Raw genomic sequence first — 19,106 nt, forward strand, 5'->3', positions numbered from 1 at the left:
CTCTGCCTCTCAAGTGCTGAGACAGAGCCTCATTAACTTGCTGTACCACCTCTGGGTTGATGAAATTCCTACCTCATCTTTTCTACCAACTTTCCAAGTCCGGCCCTCACTGAAGACCCCGGAGCACAGGCTAGACTTGACATGATTCTGGCTCCTCACACCTTTTTATCATCACGCCCATTGCTGCTCAAGTAAGCCATACACCACTGGCAGTTGGAGGCTGGTTTTTATACAAAGGCAATGTGGCCCACCAGCACACTGCTGCTGTGACTACCATCTGGCACTAGGGACGAGGATGGCTGTGGGGACTATGCTGTTACAGACACACCTGACACAAGCAGGGTCCCACAGGCACTGAGCAGGGTGGGAAGGGTAGGGCTGACCAGAGTCTCAAGCAGAGGATGACAACTGTGCAGGACACTGAATTAGAAACCAAGAAACTCAGCAGTGCCTTTGGAGCCCCAAGACTCCGTGGAACCCCCAGAACATCTTTTGTTTGGTTGGTTTTGGGTGTTGTTTTTTGTTTGTTTGTTTTTTGTCTTTTGAGACAAGGTCTGTGTTTGCCTTGGTTGTCCTGGACTTGCTTTGTGGGCCAGGCTATCTTCGAACTCACAGCAATCCACCTGCTTCTGGCTCCCAAGAGCTGGGATTAAAGGTGTGTGCCACCACGCCCATCCACATCTGGGCTACCCACAGTAGCTGGCCTCAAGCCCACTGTGTAGCTGGGGATGACCTTCAACCTCTGAGCCAGCCTCGATCATAGCTGAGGCTATAGGATGTCTCATCATGCCCAATTTTATTTCCTGCTTCTGACAGCTGGGTCAGTAAACTTTACTTTCTAGAGCTGCCTCTAGAGATATAGGGACATTTATCAAAGCACTAACTCTGTGAGCTGGCAAGGAGGTATTTAATAATTCTTTTTTCCTTTATTTTTTTGTGGAGCTGAGGACTCAGGGCCTTATATATACTAGTTAACCCTACCATGGAGGCTCAGTTTCAGCCATTTTTAGTAATTCTGAGATAGGGTCCTGTTATAGATAGCCTAGGCTGGCCTTGAACTTGCTCTGGAGCCCAGAAAGACTTTGACCTTTTGATCTTTCACCCTCAAGCTTCCAAAGCCAGCATCCCCTGGCTTTGATCATTTTTTGTTGTTGCTGTTGTTTTCCGAGACAAGGTTTCTCTGTGTAGCCATGGCTATCCTAGACGCACTTTGTAGACCAGGCTGGCCTCAAACTCACAGTGACCCGCCTGTGTCTGCCTTCCGTGTGCTGGGATTAAAGGTGTGCGCCACCACACCCAGCAATAAATAATTCTTAAGAAATTCTCAGATAGGACCTTTCTCTGTCCAACATGACAGGAGCCTCCTGCTCAGACAGACTAGGGCATGGCGACCTTGGAAGACTCCTTGGAGCCTATCGTCCCTGGGGTACCCAGGGTTCCAGAATACACAGAGCCAGGACAGCTGATGGGGGAGGGAGGCTGCACCCCCTGAGAGGTCCCTGCAGAAGCTGGGTAGACACTGGAGGCACCAGGGTTTGGACCCGAGTGGTTCTGCACATAACATAGGCCGGAAGCGGGCTGGTAGGGAGGCAGGCTGGGCATGTGCCCCGGAGGCCAGGCGGCCAGTGTCTGGCCATTGGCATGCTGCATCTGGGTGACAGGATGACTTGGAGTCAAATGAGGGTGGCAACTCTGTGTCGGGTAGGAGCCAGGTGCAGGGTTCAGCCTAGAAAGGAGTAAGAGAGAAGACAGTCACTCTACTGGCAGGGACAAGGTACACAGTGTCATTTAAGAGTGTGGCCGGGGCCATAGCTAGCACTAGGGTTTGAGGGAGATGAAAGACTAATGTTGTGAGGTGGGGGACAGGCTCAGGCTTCCTCCTGCTAGTGCCTGCAGAGCATCTGGATCCTAGGGATGGTGGGGCCACCTGTGTAGTGCTCAGCGTCAAGTCTAGGCACTAATGCACAGGAGGCCAAATGCATATGCGTCAGTCCAAGAATGGAGTCATGTGAGATTTCTGATTGTGACCTCAGTTTTTTCAAAACACAGACTTGTTCTTGGAGTGTGTTTTCATGCTCCTCCCAGGTGTAGAGGACAGGAGTGAGTTCACTTCAGCTGTTGTTTTTCAGCTGCCTCTACGGAAAAACATGTTTTTGCCACATGCGGCCCTGACTAGACTGGTATGTGTACACACACACACACACACACACACACACACACACACACACACACACACACACTATTTTCCCCTGAGTTCACTTCAGCTGTTGTTTTTCAGCTGCCTCTACGGAAAAACATGTTTTTGCCACATGCGGCCCTGACTAGACTGGCATGTGTACACACACACACACACACACACACACACACACACACACACACACACACACACACTATTTTCCCCTGGGGGCTGAGAATGGCTCAGTAGCAGAGCACTTGCTCAGTGTGTGTCAAGCAGAGTCACTTCTATCCCCAGCTCACTAGGCCACTCCTGCTTCCGGGAGTACTTTTTTCCTTTTACTTTTTTGAGACAGGGTCTCATTATATAGTCTTGACTGGCCTGGAACTTTCTATGTAGGACAGGCTGGCCTCAAACTCAGAAATCTGCCTGCCTCTGTCTTCCTTGTACTGGGAATTAAAGATGTGCATTATAATACCCACCCAACCTGCTTATTAAGATTATTTTCCATTTGTGTTTCTGTGAGACCTTTCAGGAGTCAGTTCTTTCCCGCTACCCTGAGGTTCCAGGGATGTACCTTAGGTCCTCAGACTTAGTGACAGATGTCCTTATCCACTAAGCCATCTTTTCTTGCCTTCTAGTAAACTGTTTCTATTCCCCACCCGACCCCAAGACAGGGGTTCTGTGTGTAGCCTTGGCTGTCCTGGACTTGCTTTGTAGATCAGGCTGGCCTCAAACTCACAGCGATCCACCTGCCTCTGCCTCCCGAGTGCTGGGATTAAAGGCGTGCGCCACCATGCCCGGTCCCTCTATTTTTATTATAACAAACCACCCAACCTCTAAGCCCAATCAACCTTCTGAACAAGAGCAATCACAGTCAGCCACGTGGTAGCTTACTAAAATAAACAAGGTGTCCCGTCCCAGTGCTCTGGGTGACTCTTGAGACATCATGTTCTGTTCTGATACCTTGGCAACCAGTGACTACCAGCCACGTGAGGAAGAGAAGGAATTCCACAAAGGGCCACACACCCCACATGAGTCCAGGTCAAAGCTGCTTTCACCAAGAGTGTGAGCTTGTGGCCCCATCCCATTGCTGAGGGGGAAGTCTGTACCTCTGAAGCCAGCCAGGCTGCTAGGAGAATCTTCTGTACCAGGCACACATCTGCCCCTGAGCCACACGCCCAGCCAGCCCTTAGCTTCTTTAGATATGGTGAGCTGAGCTGGGGTTGCACTACATAGCTCAGGCTGGCCTCCAGCTCCCAATCCTCCTGCCTCAGCCTCCCCATGGCCCGCTTCTTCCTTGGAGCCTGGAAACGGTGGCTCAGTCAGTAGAGTGCTTCCCCAGTGTGCACAGAGCCCTGGGTTCTACTGCCTGCCCCTCATGAACTGGTCATGGGGGGTACATCCCAGTGATCCCCAGAACTAAGGTGGAAGTGGCAGCAGCAGCAGTTTAGGGTCATCTTGGCTACACAGCTATTGAAGAATGTCAGGGCTGTTTGAGAGCCTGTCTCAAAATAAACGAACAAAACACGCACACAATAAACAACTAGAAGAGAACCCAAAGCCAAAAGTGGAGTAGAGGAAAAACACCTCACAGCTGGGAGAGGGCGAGATAGACCAGGGCTGGCTCCTCATTTCTCAGGAAGACCCTTCTCTGGGAGGCAGCACAGACGGGGACGTGCTGGGATTGTAGAGTCTCCGAGGGGACACAAGGTGGAAATAACACAAACGGCAGAAGCAGTGTGGGAAAGGAGGACGTGTAGGCAGGAGACCCCGGCCACAGCAGGTTCTTCCCTGGACTCATCTTACCTGCTTTTATAAAATGTGCACGAGGCCCATAAGCTCTGGAGGCTTGCCTAATTGTTTGGGGGTTTTTGTTGTTGTTGTTGTTGTTTTTGTTGGTTTTTTTTGTTTTTTTTTTGAGACAAGGTTTCTCTGTATAGCCTTGGCTGTCCTGGACTCACTTTGTAGACCAAGCTGGCCTCGAACTCACAGCCATCTGCCTGCCTCTGCCTCCCGAGTGCTGGGACTAAAGGAGTGCGCCACCAGGCCTAGCTTGCCTAATTGTTTTCAACAGCAGACAAGCCCAGACTTGAAAAACAGTCAGCCTCAGCCTCATTTGCTCTTGTGGGGGAGGCAAAAATCTCCCCTTTTAGGTTTCCTGCCCTGTCACCTACTGAGCAGACTGTCTAAGCATGGCTAGCTGCCACAGCCCACAGAGTGTTTGCTGACTAAGCAGTGTTAAAACTATCATCACTATCGGCCGGGTGTGGTGGCACACACCTTTAACCTCAGCACTCGGGAGGCAGAGGCGGTGAGTTTGAGGCCAGACTCGTCTACAAAGAGAGTTCATGACAGGCAGGGCTACACACAGAGAAACTATCTCAAAAAACAAACAAACAAAAAAGGACTGAATAGATGGTTCAGAGGTTAAGAGCACTGGCTGTTCTTCCAAAGGTCCTGAGTTCAATTCCCAGCACCCACATGGTGGCTCAATGCCATCTATAATGTGATCTGATATCCTCTTCCCGCCTGCAGGTGTACATACATGCAGTGCACTGTATACTAAACAAACAAACAAAAAAATAAATAAATCCATCTTTAAAAAAAGAAAGAAAACAATATTACTATCTACAAATCACTCAGCATTACATGAAAGTGTCTTTGGCCAGTCATACTTGGTTCCTTTTCACACAGGGCAGAGGTTAGTGTTCAGAAGGTATTTGTGCATAGATTTTCTTTCCTTACTTGTAGTGCTGGAACCCAAGGCCTCAGGTGAATTAAATAGGTACTCTACCACTGGGCCTTACTGGGGGATTCTAGGCAGGTGTTCTACCACTGGCCCTCACTGGGGGATTCTAGGCAGGGGCTCTACCACTGAGCCACACTCCAGCCCCTCACTGGGGGATTCTAGGCAGGTGCTCTACCACTGAACCACACCCCAGGCCCTCACTGGAAGATTCTAGGCAGGGGCTCTACCGCTGAGTCACACCCCAGCCCCTCACTGGGGAATTCTGGGCAGGGGCTCTAACGCTGAGCCACACCCCAGCCCCTCACTGGGGGATTCTAGGCAGGGGCTCTACCACTGAGCCACACCCCAGCCCCTCACTGGGGGATTCTAGGCAGGGGCTCTACCACTGAGCCACACCCCAGCCCCTCACTGGGGGATACCAGGCAGGTGTTCTACCACTGAGTCACACCCCAGCCCCTCACTGGGGGGCATTCTAGGCAGGTGATCTACCACTGAGCCACACCCCAGCCCCTCACTGGGGGATTCTAGGCAGGTGCTCTAATGCTGAGCCACACCTTAGCCCCTCACTGGGGGATTCTAGGCAGGAGCTCTACCACTGAGCCACCCCCCAGCCCCTCACTGGGGGATTCTAGGCAGGTGCTCTAACACTGAGCCACACCTCAGCCCCTCACTGGTGGATTCTAGGCAGGGGCTCTACCGATGAGCCACACCCTAGCCCCTCACTGGAGGATTCTAGGCAGCTGCTCTACCACTGAGCCACACCCCAGCTCCTCACTGGAGGATTCTAGGCAGGGGCTCTACCACTGAGCCACACCTGCAGCCCCTCACTGGGAGATTCTAGGCAGGTGCTCTAATGCTGAGTCACACCCCTGCCCCTCCTTGGGGGATTCTAGGCAGACTCTATGCTAAACTAGAAGTACAACCCTTAGCTACACATAGCTGAGGAACTGTGTTCCCCTTCCTCTACGCTCCAAGGCTGACCAGCAACAACCTTTACTGGGTCTGCAGTAGCGCTGGAATGAGACTGAGAGCCAGCTGTGCGATTATACCTATAGCCTGGTATCTGAGAGGAACAGACAGGAACCTCCTGAGTTCAAAGCCAAGCCTGGCCTTCTATGACACAGACTTACAAAACCAAAGGCAGGGGTGGGTGGCAGCACAGCGGCAGAGCACCTGACCAGTGTGCGGAAGGCCTTGGATCCTACCTCCCAGCACTGAAACCAACCAAAAAACCAAAAAGGTGAAGGAATCCATCACTCACCTCCGGCTCTGGGCTGCTCTTCTTTCGGCAGAAGAACCTGAGATGTACTTGAACAGTGGAATCCTCCTCATGATGCTGAAGGGGAACTTCTGGTCAAGCTTCAGGGCTACTCGCTCAGAGAGGTCCAGGGAGTAGCAATAGGTGAGGCCGTCTGAGGTGGTGCATTAAGTAAAACTGAAGGCAGCAGGAGGGAGGGAGGCAGCTGACACGCCCTAGAGGACCCGGGCCCTGGAGGCCACAGGTCTGTGTCAGCCTCCGCAGAGAACTGAACAGCCCCATCCATGTACCTCACAGGGACAATGCCACGTGTGGTGTGCGTTGGAATTCACACATAAACCTGAGCCTTCCACCACAGCCATCATCACAAGCCAGCCTGAATATAATGTGAACGTTTGCTCCACATCGAAGGCGCTGTACCTCAGTGCCCAAGCAAACTTCACAGGGCCTTTTGTTGGGGGAAGAGCCTAGTCTAGCCTCACACTTACACCCCGCCTACCTCCAACTCCTGAGGGCTGGGATTAAGAGGCGCCACCACCCCTACCACGGCAGTTTCAACGTGGCCTCTCTGGAAGCATTTTCTCCATGTGGTCACCATCTTTGTTGGTCCATCACTGCCTGTATAGCCACAAAGGTACAGCCTGTTTCATATACCTTTCAACAAATATTAATTACACTTGTTCTCTATGTGTGTACCTGCATATGGGTGTGAGTGTGCCAGTGCATGTGTGTGTCTCTGTGAGGGAACTTGGAGAACAACTTTACGGGGTTGGAGTCAACTTTCCTTCCACCATGACAGTCTCAAGGATCAAACTCAAGTTGTCAAGTGTGGCAGCAATCACTTTTACTCACTGGGCCACATTACTAGCTGCCCTACCATAAATAGTGAGGATCTAGTTTATGCCTGCACCAAGGGGTGAGCACAGGTTGAATATTTCTTAGGCCAAAGTTTAAGTGAAGTACCCCAGGTCTATGAATGCTTGCATAGGCATGACAAAATCCATAGGTGTCACCTGCGCCTCAGCAGCCTGAGGTGATTTCACACGGATTTTGGGTGCGTCCATGTTCTTATTTCAATTTAGTCAGGTCAAGTGCAGAATGTGCCACTTGTGTCATGTTAAAGGTCAAGACATTTCAGATTTTAAACCAGTCTGGAGCTCAGAACTCCTAACTAGGAAGGCTTAGACCCTAATAGATGCCAGACAGGGCAGTGCTGCCTGTGTAGCTCCGTGAGCAAGGCCAGGCTGAGGTTCTAGAGGGCCTAGGTTGCATCCCAGCCCTGCCTAGAATAGAGAATCAAGGTACCAGGCTGTAATCCCAGCTATTCCAGAGGGCACTGGAGGATTAGGACTGTAATCCTCCGCCTCAGTCAGCTCCAGGCCCAACTGGACTATCTCACACCTTACCTCAGGACTACAAGAAGCAAGCCGGGACTACAAGAAGCAAGCTGGGAGTGGTGCACACCTACATCTTTGATCCCAGCACTCAGGAGGAAGAGATGGGCCACCTCTGTGAGTTTGAGGCCAGCCTGGTCTCACTAGAGTTCCAGGCCATCAAAAACTACATAGTGAGACCCTGTCTCAAAAAGAAGGTACGTTCTGAGGGCAGGAGATCTAAAGATGGCTCCACAGTTAAGAGTGCCAAGTGCTCCTGTAGAGGACTCAAGTTCAGGTGCCAGCACCCACATGGCAGCTCACCACCATCTGTAAAGCCAGGGGACCTCAAGCACCAGCATGCAGGTGCACATACCCACAGACTTACCTATTAGTAAAAATAAATCTTTTTGTTTTGTTTTGTTTTTCGAGGCAAGGTCTCTCTGCGTGTAGCATTAGCTGTCCTAGACTCACTTTATAGACCAGGCTGGCCTCAAACTCACAGCGATCTGCCTGCCTCTGCCCCCCAAGTGCTAGGATTGAAGGAGTGCGCTACCACACCAGGCATCTTTTTTTTTAAGGACACACTAACAAAAATTTAACTGGGGTGTGGTACCAGGTGTGGTATCAAGTGCCCATAATCCTAGCACTAAGGGGGGGGGGGGGTCTTGAGTTTAAGGCTAGCCTGGGCCTTACAGCAAGATCCTGTTACAATGCCTCTCCCTCTGAGAGAAAGAAAACCAAGAGCTGGGATGTAGCTCAGTGGTAGAGTCCCTGTCAGTCACACACACTGCCCTGGGTTTGATACTCTTAACCCTGCAAAAACAAAACAAAACGCCAACGAGCCCAGGTCTGTTTCTTAATGTTTCCATGACCATCCCCAGGTGACTGGCATCTGAGATTCGTCCAACGAGCACTCTGTGTGAGCGCATGTTGTGTGGAGGCCAGTGGCAAACCTTGTGTGACCCTCAGGAATTAGGGTCTCTCTCTTGATCTGGAACTCACCAAACTAGGCTAAGCTGGCAGGCCAGTAAGCCTGAGGGACTTACCCGTGTCCACCTCCACAGGGCAGGGGTTAGAGCTGAAGTTCCAGGCTATGACTTACGTTCTCAAGCTTTCACAAATGCTTCCCTCGTGTAGCCATCTTCCTAACCGTCTTCCAACAGAACCTCACACTATAGTTGGCTGAGTAGATTACATCTCAGTTTACAAGAAAAGTCAAGTCAGGCCGGTACAGTTAAGCTCAAATTGCTAACTGGCTGTGCTGAGCTGGCCTGGGCAGGCAACCGTATTCGAAGTTTCCAGAGTGGGGAAGAGAGCTGCCCAAGGCTCTCGGGTTTGCCAAGCTGGAGCCCAACCCCACACGGCTTGTGTGGAGCCTAAGACTGTACCTGACACCCCACACTCTGCAGTGGGTGTGCCCTCTACCGCGGCTTCATTCTGCGGTTCGCTCCCAGGAAGGATACATGATAGGCCAATCAAAAGGCCAGACACGTTGCTCAGGAAGGAGGTCTGAGGGATGAGCCAGGAGGCCCCGAGCAGCAGCCATGGCACGAGGACAGAAGGCACCACCACGCCGAACACCAGGGCCCGTCTCATCCGAGAGCGGACCGAGGTGACCCCCAGCATGGCAAAAGCCACAGGGGTGAAGCCCCTGGCATCCTCCACCTCACCCAGCTTAGACAGCGACGACACAGACTCAAATGACAGGTAGATGATGGCGGAGAAGACGGTGAAGATCAAGGTGAAGAAGCAATGGCGGACGGTGCCCACGGTCCTCTCGAAGTTGCCAGCAAAGCGCCAGATGATGATGGCCCCACAGAGGAGGGAGACGGGGTTCTCGTAGACGAAGATGTAGGTCACCAGCCTGTAAACTAAGGGTGGCTTCAGGTTAGTGGCCCAGTGCAGTGCTGGTCCAGCCAGCGGCAACCAGGTGCCACGGCAGCCAGGGAAGGGAGAGCAGAAGCTGGGCTGTTGGCAGGGCGCTTGCCTGGCGTGCCCAGAGCCCTGGGTTCCATTACTAGCACCACATACAGGAAGTGGTGGTGCGCACTAGGACACCAGCACTCAGGAGGGGAGACAGGAAGATCAGGAGTTCAGGGTCATTCACCAGCCACACTGAGTTTGCAGTCAGCCTGGAACTACGTGGGACCCTGTCTCAAAAGTGAAAAACAAAAACACAACAGGAAAGTGAGCATAGTGCCCATGACTCGAGGCATAGTATGTAACAGTCTCCGTTCCTTCCTGGATTCCCACGATTCAAAGCATGAGCACATAATGAAGTCTCCGTTCTTTCCTGGCCCTGGGGGCAGACGCTATCAACACCGGTTTCTATGTGTGAAAAAGGTAGCTTGAAAACTGGAGTGGGAGCTGGAGAGATGGCTCAGAGGTTAAGGGCCACTGCCTGCTCTTCCAGAGGTCCTGAGTTCAATACCCAGCAACCACATGTTGGCTCACAACCATCTATAATGTGATCTGCTGCCCTCTTCTGGCCTGCAGGTGTACATGCAGGCAGAGCACTGTATACATAATAATAAGTAAATCTTTTGCTGGGCATGGTGGTGCACACCTTTAATCCCAGCACTCAGGAGGCAGAGGCAGGCGGATGGCTGTGAGTTCAAGGCCAGCCTGGTCTACAATGGGAGTCCAGGACAGCCAAGGAGATACAGAGTAACCCTATCTCCAAAACAAAAACAAATACAAAAAAGAAAAAAGAAAAAAAGAAAGAAAACTAGAGTAGTCTCTGAACTTGTCAAATGACTCAATACTGTTTTAGGCTTTCTTTTAAAGACTGTTTTTATTTTTGTGTATCTGCATATGCCACTTGTGTGCAGGCGCCTGTGGAGGCCAGAGGAAGACACTGGATCCCCTGCAGCTGGAGTCACAGGCAGCTGGGAGCTGCTCCAGGTAGACCTAGTGCTGGGAACCAAAAGCTGCAAGCTCTCTTGGCCACTGAGCCAGCTCTCCAGGCCTCCTCTTTTAGGTTTGAATACTGGCCTACCTCACTGGGCAGTGTGAGGGTTAGTTAACTGTACCAGCTTCAGGGTTGAGTGGGTGTAACATAACACTGTGTGCCCGGCTGCTAGCTGTAATTCTGGCCTCTCCTTCCACAGAGGCTGTTCAGGAAAAGAGGAAAGGAACCAGGAATTATCTTGTGGCTTATGCAGACTATAAAGTTATCCTTAGTAACATTAATAATACTATTAGAATATTAAAAGTCTTTTTTAAAGAGTGCTTTCTCTCTTTCTCCGTTGTGAGGTTTCACTATTGCCTGGCCTATAAACTCCTACATAGACCAGGCTGGCTCCTGTTTCATGAGGGCTGGGATTATAGGTGTAAGTCACCTCACCTGGGTTTTTTTTTTTTTAAAGACTAAGTTACATTACTTATTCCAGGCTGACCAGGAACTCAAATCTTCTTGCCTCCACCTTTTGATTGCTGGGACGACAAGTGTCTGCCATCCTCCTTGGTTTAATACTTTAATTTTTTTCTAAATATAAGTTGTCACTAAGGTACATGACTTTTTTTTCTCCCCAAGACAGGGTTTCTCTGTGTAGCCTTGGCTGTCCTGGACTCACTTTGTAGGCTGGCCTCGAACTCAGAGATCTGCCTGCCTCTGCCTCCCAAGTGCTGGGATTAAAGGCGTGCACCACCACTGCCCAGCTCGGTTACATTATTTTTAAAAATGATTATTTATTTGTGGATATAAGAGGGTGCATGGAAGTGCCGCCACACCCCTGTGGAGTTCAGAGGAAAACCTGCAGGAGTCAGTTCTACCATGTGGGTCTCGGGGATCAAAGTCCAGCTCTCATGATTAGTGGCACGTGAGTTCACCTGCTGAGCCGATTTACAGGGCTCAATCTAACGTGCTTGTTTGTTTGTTTGTGATTGCTTGTGACAGGGTCTCACTAAGCAACCCTGGCTGGCCTGGAACTCACAGAGATCTGCTTGCCTCCAGCTGCTTCTGCCCGGCCAGTGATGGGATTAAAGGAACACATGGCTCTCTCTAATGTACTTTTCTATCTCTGTGGGCTAAAACCTTAACATGAAAGAGAGAGATGAAGTGACGGTGTCACTTAGAAGGTAAGTAAGGGCTTGCTTAGGGCTAAGTAAGCACGGTGATGCACGTCTGTGTCCTAGTGCTCAGAAGGCTGAGGCAGGAGGATCATGGGTCTGAGGCCAGCCTGGGCGACATAATGAATTCTGGCCGTTCTGGCGTAAATAAACAACAAGACCCTGTTTCAAAGGAAACAAAACAAAAAAGAGGATGTGTGCCTCATCTAGACTGGCATTTTGCTGATTATAAGAAGTGCTACCAACTGTCATGGTGGCGCACACCTTTAATCCCAGCACTCGGGAGGCAGAGGCAGGTGGATGACTGTGAGTTCGAGGCCAGCCTGGTCAACAAAGTGAGTCCAGGACAGCCGAGATATCACAGAGAAAACCTGTCTTTAAAAAAAAAAAAAAAAAAGGCTTGGTTCCTCTCAATACTATGATGTATTAGCTCTGTGATTCTGTGTAGTCAGCCTCAATTTCTGGTAAACAGGCAGTGTAATATGGCCTGTCATGAAATCTCTGTGAGAATTACATGGAATGAATGCACGAGCCTCTGTTACACTGGGAGCGAAGCGACCAGGATTTCCCAGGAAAGAATGAGGAAGAAACAAAGACTAGGACTCCCGTCTTTTACAAAAGGATGATTACAGACTTAGTTGGCCTGAGAAATTTCTCTCCCCGGGAGAAAATAAACACTTCACCAGAGGCTCCTTCTGTGAGCTGGAATTAAGAGTTGGGATTAAGGTAAAGACCACGGCAGAAAATTCTAGACTCAAGACGAAAAGCCGTTCTTAGGGGTGTCAAGAGACGAAGTTCAATTGTCACGATGAAAGTGAGAGGCTTGTTTTGTTCTTGTGGGGCCCAGGCCTTCAGAGAATGGAGTCTGTGTTTATAAAAAACCGGGGGGGGGGGGGGGGCGGAGAAGGAAGGGTAATCAATCACCTTCGAGATCAAACAATGAATGGATCTGGGGGGACAAAGAAGGGGGCAATTTTGGTTAAGAAAGGAACTGGCGGAAATGATGATGAGGTTTTGGGCACGAGATGCTGGAGCTAGGTGATGGGCACAGAGGCTGGGGTTAGGGGGTCCCCGGGCTGAGGGAGCGCGACCTCCCGGCCCCGCCCCTGCTCACCTTGCCAGTTGCGCAGGGCCTCGGAGCGCAGAGACAAGTTCGAGGGTGCCAGAGGCGGCTGCAGCAAGAACAACCGGGGACCCGATACCAGCAGCGAGACCAGGGCGGTGAAGAATGTGGCAGAGGGCACCTCGGGACAAGAGCACCAAAACCGACGGGCGGGCCCCATGGCCGCCATGGCCACGAGACCTTCCCGCGCGCCGCCCCTCTCACCAATTTCCGCATCCCCGCGGCGGTCTCCCGTGGCAACAGCGGAAGACTGGCCTCTCAAGCCCCGCCCTATGGAGGAAGGCCCAATCCCGTGGAGCTACTCGCCCAAAGGAGGCCGGGAGTTGTAGTTCTAGCTTGCTCACTGTAGGTGAGCAGGCTGGTTCTTCAGTACTCTCGCCCAGGCTTCAGCTTCCTTCTTCTTGCTCTTTAATTTTTGAAAACATTTAATTCCATCTGCGGACAGACGACAACTTCAAGGAATTGGTTCTCTCCCTCCACCTGTGAGACCCGGGTATTGAATTTGGATTATCAGGCTTGGCCTTTACCCACTGAGCCGTTTCTCTGTCCCTTTTTATTTTTTGCTTTTATTTTAGATTTTATTTGCTATTACCTCATGAGAGAGTGTGTATAGGTGTACACATAAGCTTCTTTACTCTCAGCCATCTTGAAGGCCCTTTAAACTGATTTTTAGCAGATATTAATTATACATAACAATGGTTTCATTTTGACATTTTCTACACGTGTATAATTATTTTGATTATATTTTGTCACAGCTCCATTACCCTCTCTCTTCCCTCCTAGTTTCCCTTATGCACCCATCTTACTTATTTCATTTTCTTTCTTTCCTTCCTTCCTTCTATTTTTTTCGTGTGTGTGTGTGTGTGTGACCCAAATGAGTTTCATTAAAGTCACTTACTGAAGCAAGATGGGGTCATTTATGGAGTTTGGGCACTTAACCGAGAAAAGCTACATCACTGAAGAAAGCTACACCACTGAAGAAAGCTACACCAATGGTTTCCCAGCAACCATTAACGGCCAGCAGATCCTCCGAGAGGGAGTGGGACCTTGAGAGCCACTCCCTCTTGCATTTTTCTTTGTTATTATTATTATTTTTTTATTTTGTGTGTACGTGTCTGTTGTGTGGGTGTGTGCAGGTGCCCATGGAAGCCAGGGGCTGGAGTGCCAGGCAGTTGTGAGTGTGGATGCTGGGAACTGAACTCTGGTCCTCTGCAACAGCAGTGGATGCTCTTGAGCGCTGAGCCACCTCTCCAGCCCTTGCTTTAGTTTTTTTAAAAAGACGATCTCACTTAGCCCAGGCTAGCCTGGACTCACTCGGTGGCCAAAGTCAACATTGAACTTCTGACCCTCCACCTTCAGAATGCGGGGGTGGGGTGGGGGTGGGGGTGGGGGGTGGGAGGGTAGGGGGGCGAGGATTTAGGCATGCACCACCTCCCTCGGTTTATGCAAAACTGGGAATTCAAGCATGCTACTAACTGGACTACATTCTCAGCCTGTCCTTCCTACTGTAATGATTATGGCATCTTGCGATCCACAGAGCCAGACATCATTTGTGTTTGTCTCTGTTGCGCGAAAAGGGAAACTGAGTCTAGGAGGGTCCCTGAGTGATACAGTTAAGTGGCAAAGAAAGGATTTGAACTTGGGTATTCCTACCTGTATTGGCTGAGCAGGGGGTGGGAGGGAGAAGTGAGTCGGAGGAGGGGAAGTGAGTCAACTGAAGGAGTGGGGAAGGGGGGGGCGGTCTCAAGAGTTACACATGCGCTATGTCGCTTTAGCCTTTTACAGTTTGAAAGGCGCTTCCGGAAGAGGAAAAGCCCTTTCGGAGCTACACGTGCTTTAGCAGATGAAGTCCCCGGTGGGAAGAGAGTCTGGAATTAAATCCCAGTTTGCAGGGTCCCAGGGGACGACTTCAGATAGTCCTTTACCAGGATGTTTTGTTTTGTTTCGACAGTACTGGGCACTGAGCCTACAGCCTCATACATGAGAGGTAAGCGTTCTGCCACCGAGCTGCAGCCCCCATCTCTCCTCCTCAGCATCTGTATATTTAATAGCAGACTTCTTTTTTTTTGTTTTGTTTTGTTTTGTTTGAGACTGGGTTTCTCTGTGTAACCTTGCGTGTCCTGGACTCACTTTGTAGACCAGGCTGGCCTCGAACTCACCGACATCCGCCTGCCTCTGCCTCCCGAGTGCTGGGATTAAAGGCGTGCGCCACAACGCCCGGCGCAATAGCGGACTTCTGAAAAACAATCAGAGGTAACCAAGAAACCATCCACTAAAGCCCAAATGAATCCAGCCAGCCAAAGAAACAAAAACGTTGCTCACATAACACCTACCACTAGGGGGCAGTAAGGGCTACAGACACAGGCTAGGAATAATGAGGTGTTTGAAAAGGGAAGGTACCCAGCCTGGGGACCTGAGTTTGACCCCCTGGACTCACATGGTGGATCAAGAGAACCAGAGAGCTGACTTCTGAAATCTGTCCTCTGACCTCCAGGCAAGCACCCACATACCCTGACACAAACAAACAAGTGAACATCATAGCCTGGAAAACCCAAGGGAGGGGGGGAGGGGGGAGGGGGAAGGTCAGGCGTGGTCTTTCTTTCAACACAAACCACAACTCTCATTTCAAAGAGTTTATTCTAGAGCTAAATATAAGAAATGGTTTCATCAAGACCCTTGTGGGCCTTAGGGATCAAACCCAGGTCATGAGACTTAGCAGCAAGTTCCTTTACACCCTGGGGCACCCCCCTCACCCCCCCCACCCCCACCCCCAGCTCTCATATGTTAATCCTGTGTTTTCTCCCTACTCTTCTGATGTATGTTCATGGTCTGCCATTTCCAGTCACGGTGTCTGGAAGATAGCCTTGAAGGGAAGACTATTCATGTTGCCCTTAGAGGTGAGGGGAGCCCCGTGCTAAGGTTGAGGCAGCAAAGAAGGCAGAGGCAGCATGAAGAGATGTATGTAGGCCACGCATCTCACCCTGTTTTGGTCTCCGATGAGACATCTACAGACCCAAGACCTTTTCTGGTCCCTAACCTAAGCATCTGTATCATGACCCAGGCAAGGCACATGTCACCTACTGCAAAGCTGGTGGGGCCCTATAGTCTTCACTCGTTTTTCGAGACAGGGTTTCTCTGTGTACCCCTGGTTGTCCTAGACTCGCTTTGTAGACCAGGCTGGCCTTGAACTCACAGCGATCCACCTGCCTCTGCCTCCTGAGTGCTGAGATTAAAGGGGTGTGCTGCCATGCTCAGGTATAGTCTTCACTCTTAAATAATTAAATAATTAAATAATTAGGTTTTTAGCCGGGTGGTGGTGGCGCACGCCTTTAATCCAAGCACTCGGGAGGCAGAGGCAGGCGGATGGCTGTAAGTTCAAGGCCAGTCTGGTCTACAAAGTTAGTCCAGGACAGCCAGGGCTACACAGAGAAACCCTGTCTTGAAAAAAAAATAATAATAATAGGTTTTTTCCAGAAAGGGTTTCTGTGTGTAGCCCTAGCTGTTCTGGAACTTACTCTGTAGACCAGGCTGGACTCAGAGATCTGCCTGCCTCTGCCTCCCAAGTAGTGGGATTAAAGGTGTTCCTTTCTTCTTTTTCTTCTTCTTCTTCTCCTCTTCTTCCTCCTCTTCCTCCTCCTCCTCCTTCTTTCTGAGACAGGGTTTCTCTACGTAGCCCTGGCTATCCTGGACTCACTTTGTAAACCAGGCTGGCCTCAAACTCACAGCGATCCACCTGCCTCTGTCTCCCGAGTGCTTGGACTAAAGGCGTGCGCCACCACGCCCGGCTCTGTTCCTTACTTTCTGGATGCTGTGATAGTAACGACTTATGGAAGGAAGGGTTTGTTTGGGCTCTCGGAGTGAGGTCACAGCCCGCCCACAGTGGCAGGTGTGAAGTGAAATAGACGCAAAGCAGCAGCTGTCGGTTTGGAAAAGAAACAGACTCAGCTCCTTTCAACCGGGCTCTTTAGAATAAGGGCTGGAGAGATAGCTCAGAGGTTAAGAGCACTGACTGCTCCACCAGAGGTCAGGACAGCCAAGGCTACACAGAGAATCCATGTTGGGGCTGGGGGAAGGAAGCACACTATCAACTGAACCACATTCCCAGCTCCACAACTAAAAACATTTTTAAAAAAAATATTTATTTACTTGTACTTTAACGTGCATGCATGTCTGTGTGCCTCATACTTGCAGTGGGTTCTCGGGGAATGGAGTTACAAGCATTTTTGAGTTTCCATGTTGGGTGCTAGGAACTAACTCTAAGTCCTTTTGAGGAGCATTCAGTGCTGGGGACCACAGAGCCATCTCTGTAGGCACGCCGCAACTCACTCTCTCTCTCTCTCTCTCTCTCTCTCTCACACACACACACACACACACACACACACACACACAGAGAGAGAGAGAGAGAGAGAGAGAGAGAGAGAGAGAGAGAGAGAGAGAGAGAGAGATATGGGATTTTACTGCCTTCAATCTGGTTGGCCTCTAACTCTTCGGGTCAAGTGATCTGTCTTCTATGCTCGGACTACAGGCATGAGCTGATGTGCCCCAACTTAGATTCTTACCGCCTTTTTTGGTGGTACTGGGATACCTCATATACACCAGGCAATGCTGTACTGCTGAGACACACCCTAGTCTTCAGCTTGTATTTGATATTTTCCTTTCTTTCTTTTTCTTTCTTTCTTTTCTCTCTCTCTCTCTCCCTCTCTCTCTCTCTCTCTCTTTTTTTTTTTTTGAGAGAGAGAGGGTTTCCCTGTGTAGCCTTGGCTGCTTGGTATTTTTCGCAGTTAATTTTTTTTTCCTTTGAGGCAAGTAATAGGTTTTCTTTACTGACAAAATAAGCCAATTCAAGTCAGATCAAAGCATAAAGGCAGCTTTATTGGCCGCAGCTCACTGGTCCCAAGGAAAGAAGCCAGAGGAGTGGCCATGGGGGCGGGGGAGGGGGGAGACAGAGAGGATGAGGAGGCACACTCAGGGTGAGAGAAAATTCAGAAGGGGGGGAAGAGGGAACCAACATGTCTGGATTATACAGGGAAGCCCAGCCTCAGGGCTGGAAAGTTCAGGCTAGAGGGCGGGGCAGGCCAGCCATGCTCTGTAACAGGTAGGGACTGAGGGATGCTGGGAGAACCTGGAGGCCAGGTCCACTCTAGTATGTTAAACATGCACCTCAGCTCCTTGTCCCGGATCTGGAACCCAACAGCAAGTTCCCATGTACTCCTTCTGTCCCCACACACTGGGACTTCAAGCATGTGCCACCATGTCTGGCTTGAGGTTGCGTCTCGACACGACAGTCCTCCAGGATGTCTGTGCTTCACACCACACTCCCCTCACAATCCTCAGGCTCTCGTCCCTGACTCCGTGAGGCAGCGCTTTGGGCAGCGCGCCCTTGGCCCTTCTGGTTTCCTATGTTGCTTTGGTGTGGAGCCGTTCACATGTCCGCTGTCTGTTAGTGGGTTGATGGAAATGGTGTGGGCGGCTGCTTCTGCTCCCCGTGGCTTCAGCCGATTGTGGATTTCTTCAGAAGGGGACCTCCGGGAAGTAAGAAGGGAAGGGACCAAGGGGAGAGGACTGTCCACACCTCCAGCTGAAGTGGTAGCTATGACAGCTTTTTTGTTGTTGTTGTTTGTTTTGTTTTTTGAGACAGGGTTTCTCTGTGTAGCCTTGGCTGTCCTGGACTCACTTTGTAGACCAGGCTGGCCTCGAACTCATAGTGATCCGCCTGCCTCTGCCTCCTGAGTGATGGGATTAAAGGCGTGCGCCACCACGCCGGGATGCAATGATAGCTTATGTTCACATGCCTCGTGCTATGGGGATCCTCCAAGGAAGCCCTACATGTAAAATAATGTAGCACTAGCGAGGTGGTGGTGGCGCACGCTTTTAAGCCCAGTACTCTGGAAGCAGAGGCAGGTGGGTCTCTGTGAGTTTGAGGCCAGCCTGGTTGACAGAGGCAGTTCCAAAATTGCCAGGGCTACGCAAAGAAACCCTCTCTTGAAAAACAAAAACAAGTGTGTATGTATGTGTGTGTGTGTGTGTGTGTGTGTGTGTGTGTGCGCGCGCTCGCGTGCACAGGCACGTGTGCACACTCACTGGTAAGGCGGCTCATCAGGTTAAGGCACTTGCTGCCAAGTCTGAGGACCTGAGTTCCATCCCCCAGACTCACACAGTGGAAGGAGAGAACTGATTCCCGCAAGTCATCCTCTGACTCCACATTTGTGCTGTGGCTTGAGAGCGCGTGTGCACACCAATACAAGACACATGACATTTATTTATTTTTTTCTAAGTAGTGGGCAGACTAGCAACAGGGAAGGGAAGCCCAGGACTTGCTTCCTCCTCGCCACCCCTGGACTTGGATAACA

General features: G+C 50.6%; 1 protein-coding gene across 1 annotated transcript; it reads right to left on the reverse strand.

Annotated features, from left to right (window-relative positions):
* Nucleotides 1-207: 207 nt before the first annotated feature.
* LOC311587606 (rhomboid domain-containing protein 2) lies at nucleotides 208-12,985 on the reverse strand. The gene is made up of 4 exons (XM_084764644.1): nucleotides 12,748-12,985; nucleotides 9,026-9,433; nucleotides 6,190-6,340; nucleotides 208-1,726 (listed from the first exon to the last, which is right to left on the reverse strand). Exons 1-4 carry the CDS (start codon nucleotides 12,923-12,925, stop codon nucleotides 1,378-1,380), a joined length of 1,086 nt encoding a protein of 361 aa, XP_084620770.1. The 5' UTR covers nucleotides 12,926-12,985; the 3' UTR covers nucleotides 208-1,377.
* Nucleotides 12,986-19,106: the final 6,121 nt, after the last annotated feature.

This window comes from Acomys minous, assembly GCF_964271855.1.
Source record: "Acomys minous genome assembly, chromosome: 16".
Taxonomy (NCBI): Eukaryota; Metazoa; Chordata; class Mammalia; order Rodentia; family Muridae; genus Acomys; species Acomys minous.

Excerpts from the sequence above, each read along its gene's own strand:
- LOC311587606 (XM_084764644.1), bottom strand. The coding sequence starts at position 12,925 with ATGGCGGCCATGGGGCCCGCCCGTCGGTTTTGGTGCTCTTGTCCCGAG. Across the intron at positions 9,434-12,747 it reads GGCCCTGCGCAACTGGCAAG|TTTACAGGCTGGTGACCTAC; the intron begins GTGAGCAGGGGC and ends AGCCACCCTTAG. Across the intron at positions 6,341-9,025 it reads CCTTTTGATTGGCCTATCAT|ACGGCCTCACCTATTGCTAC; the intron begins GTATCCTTCCTG and ends GCACCACCTCAG.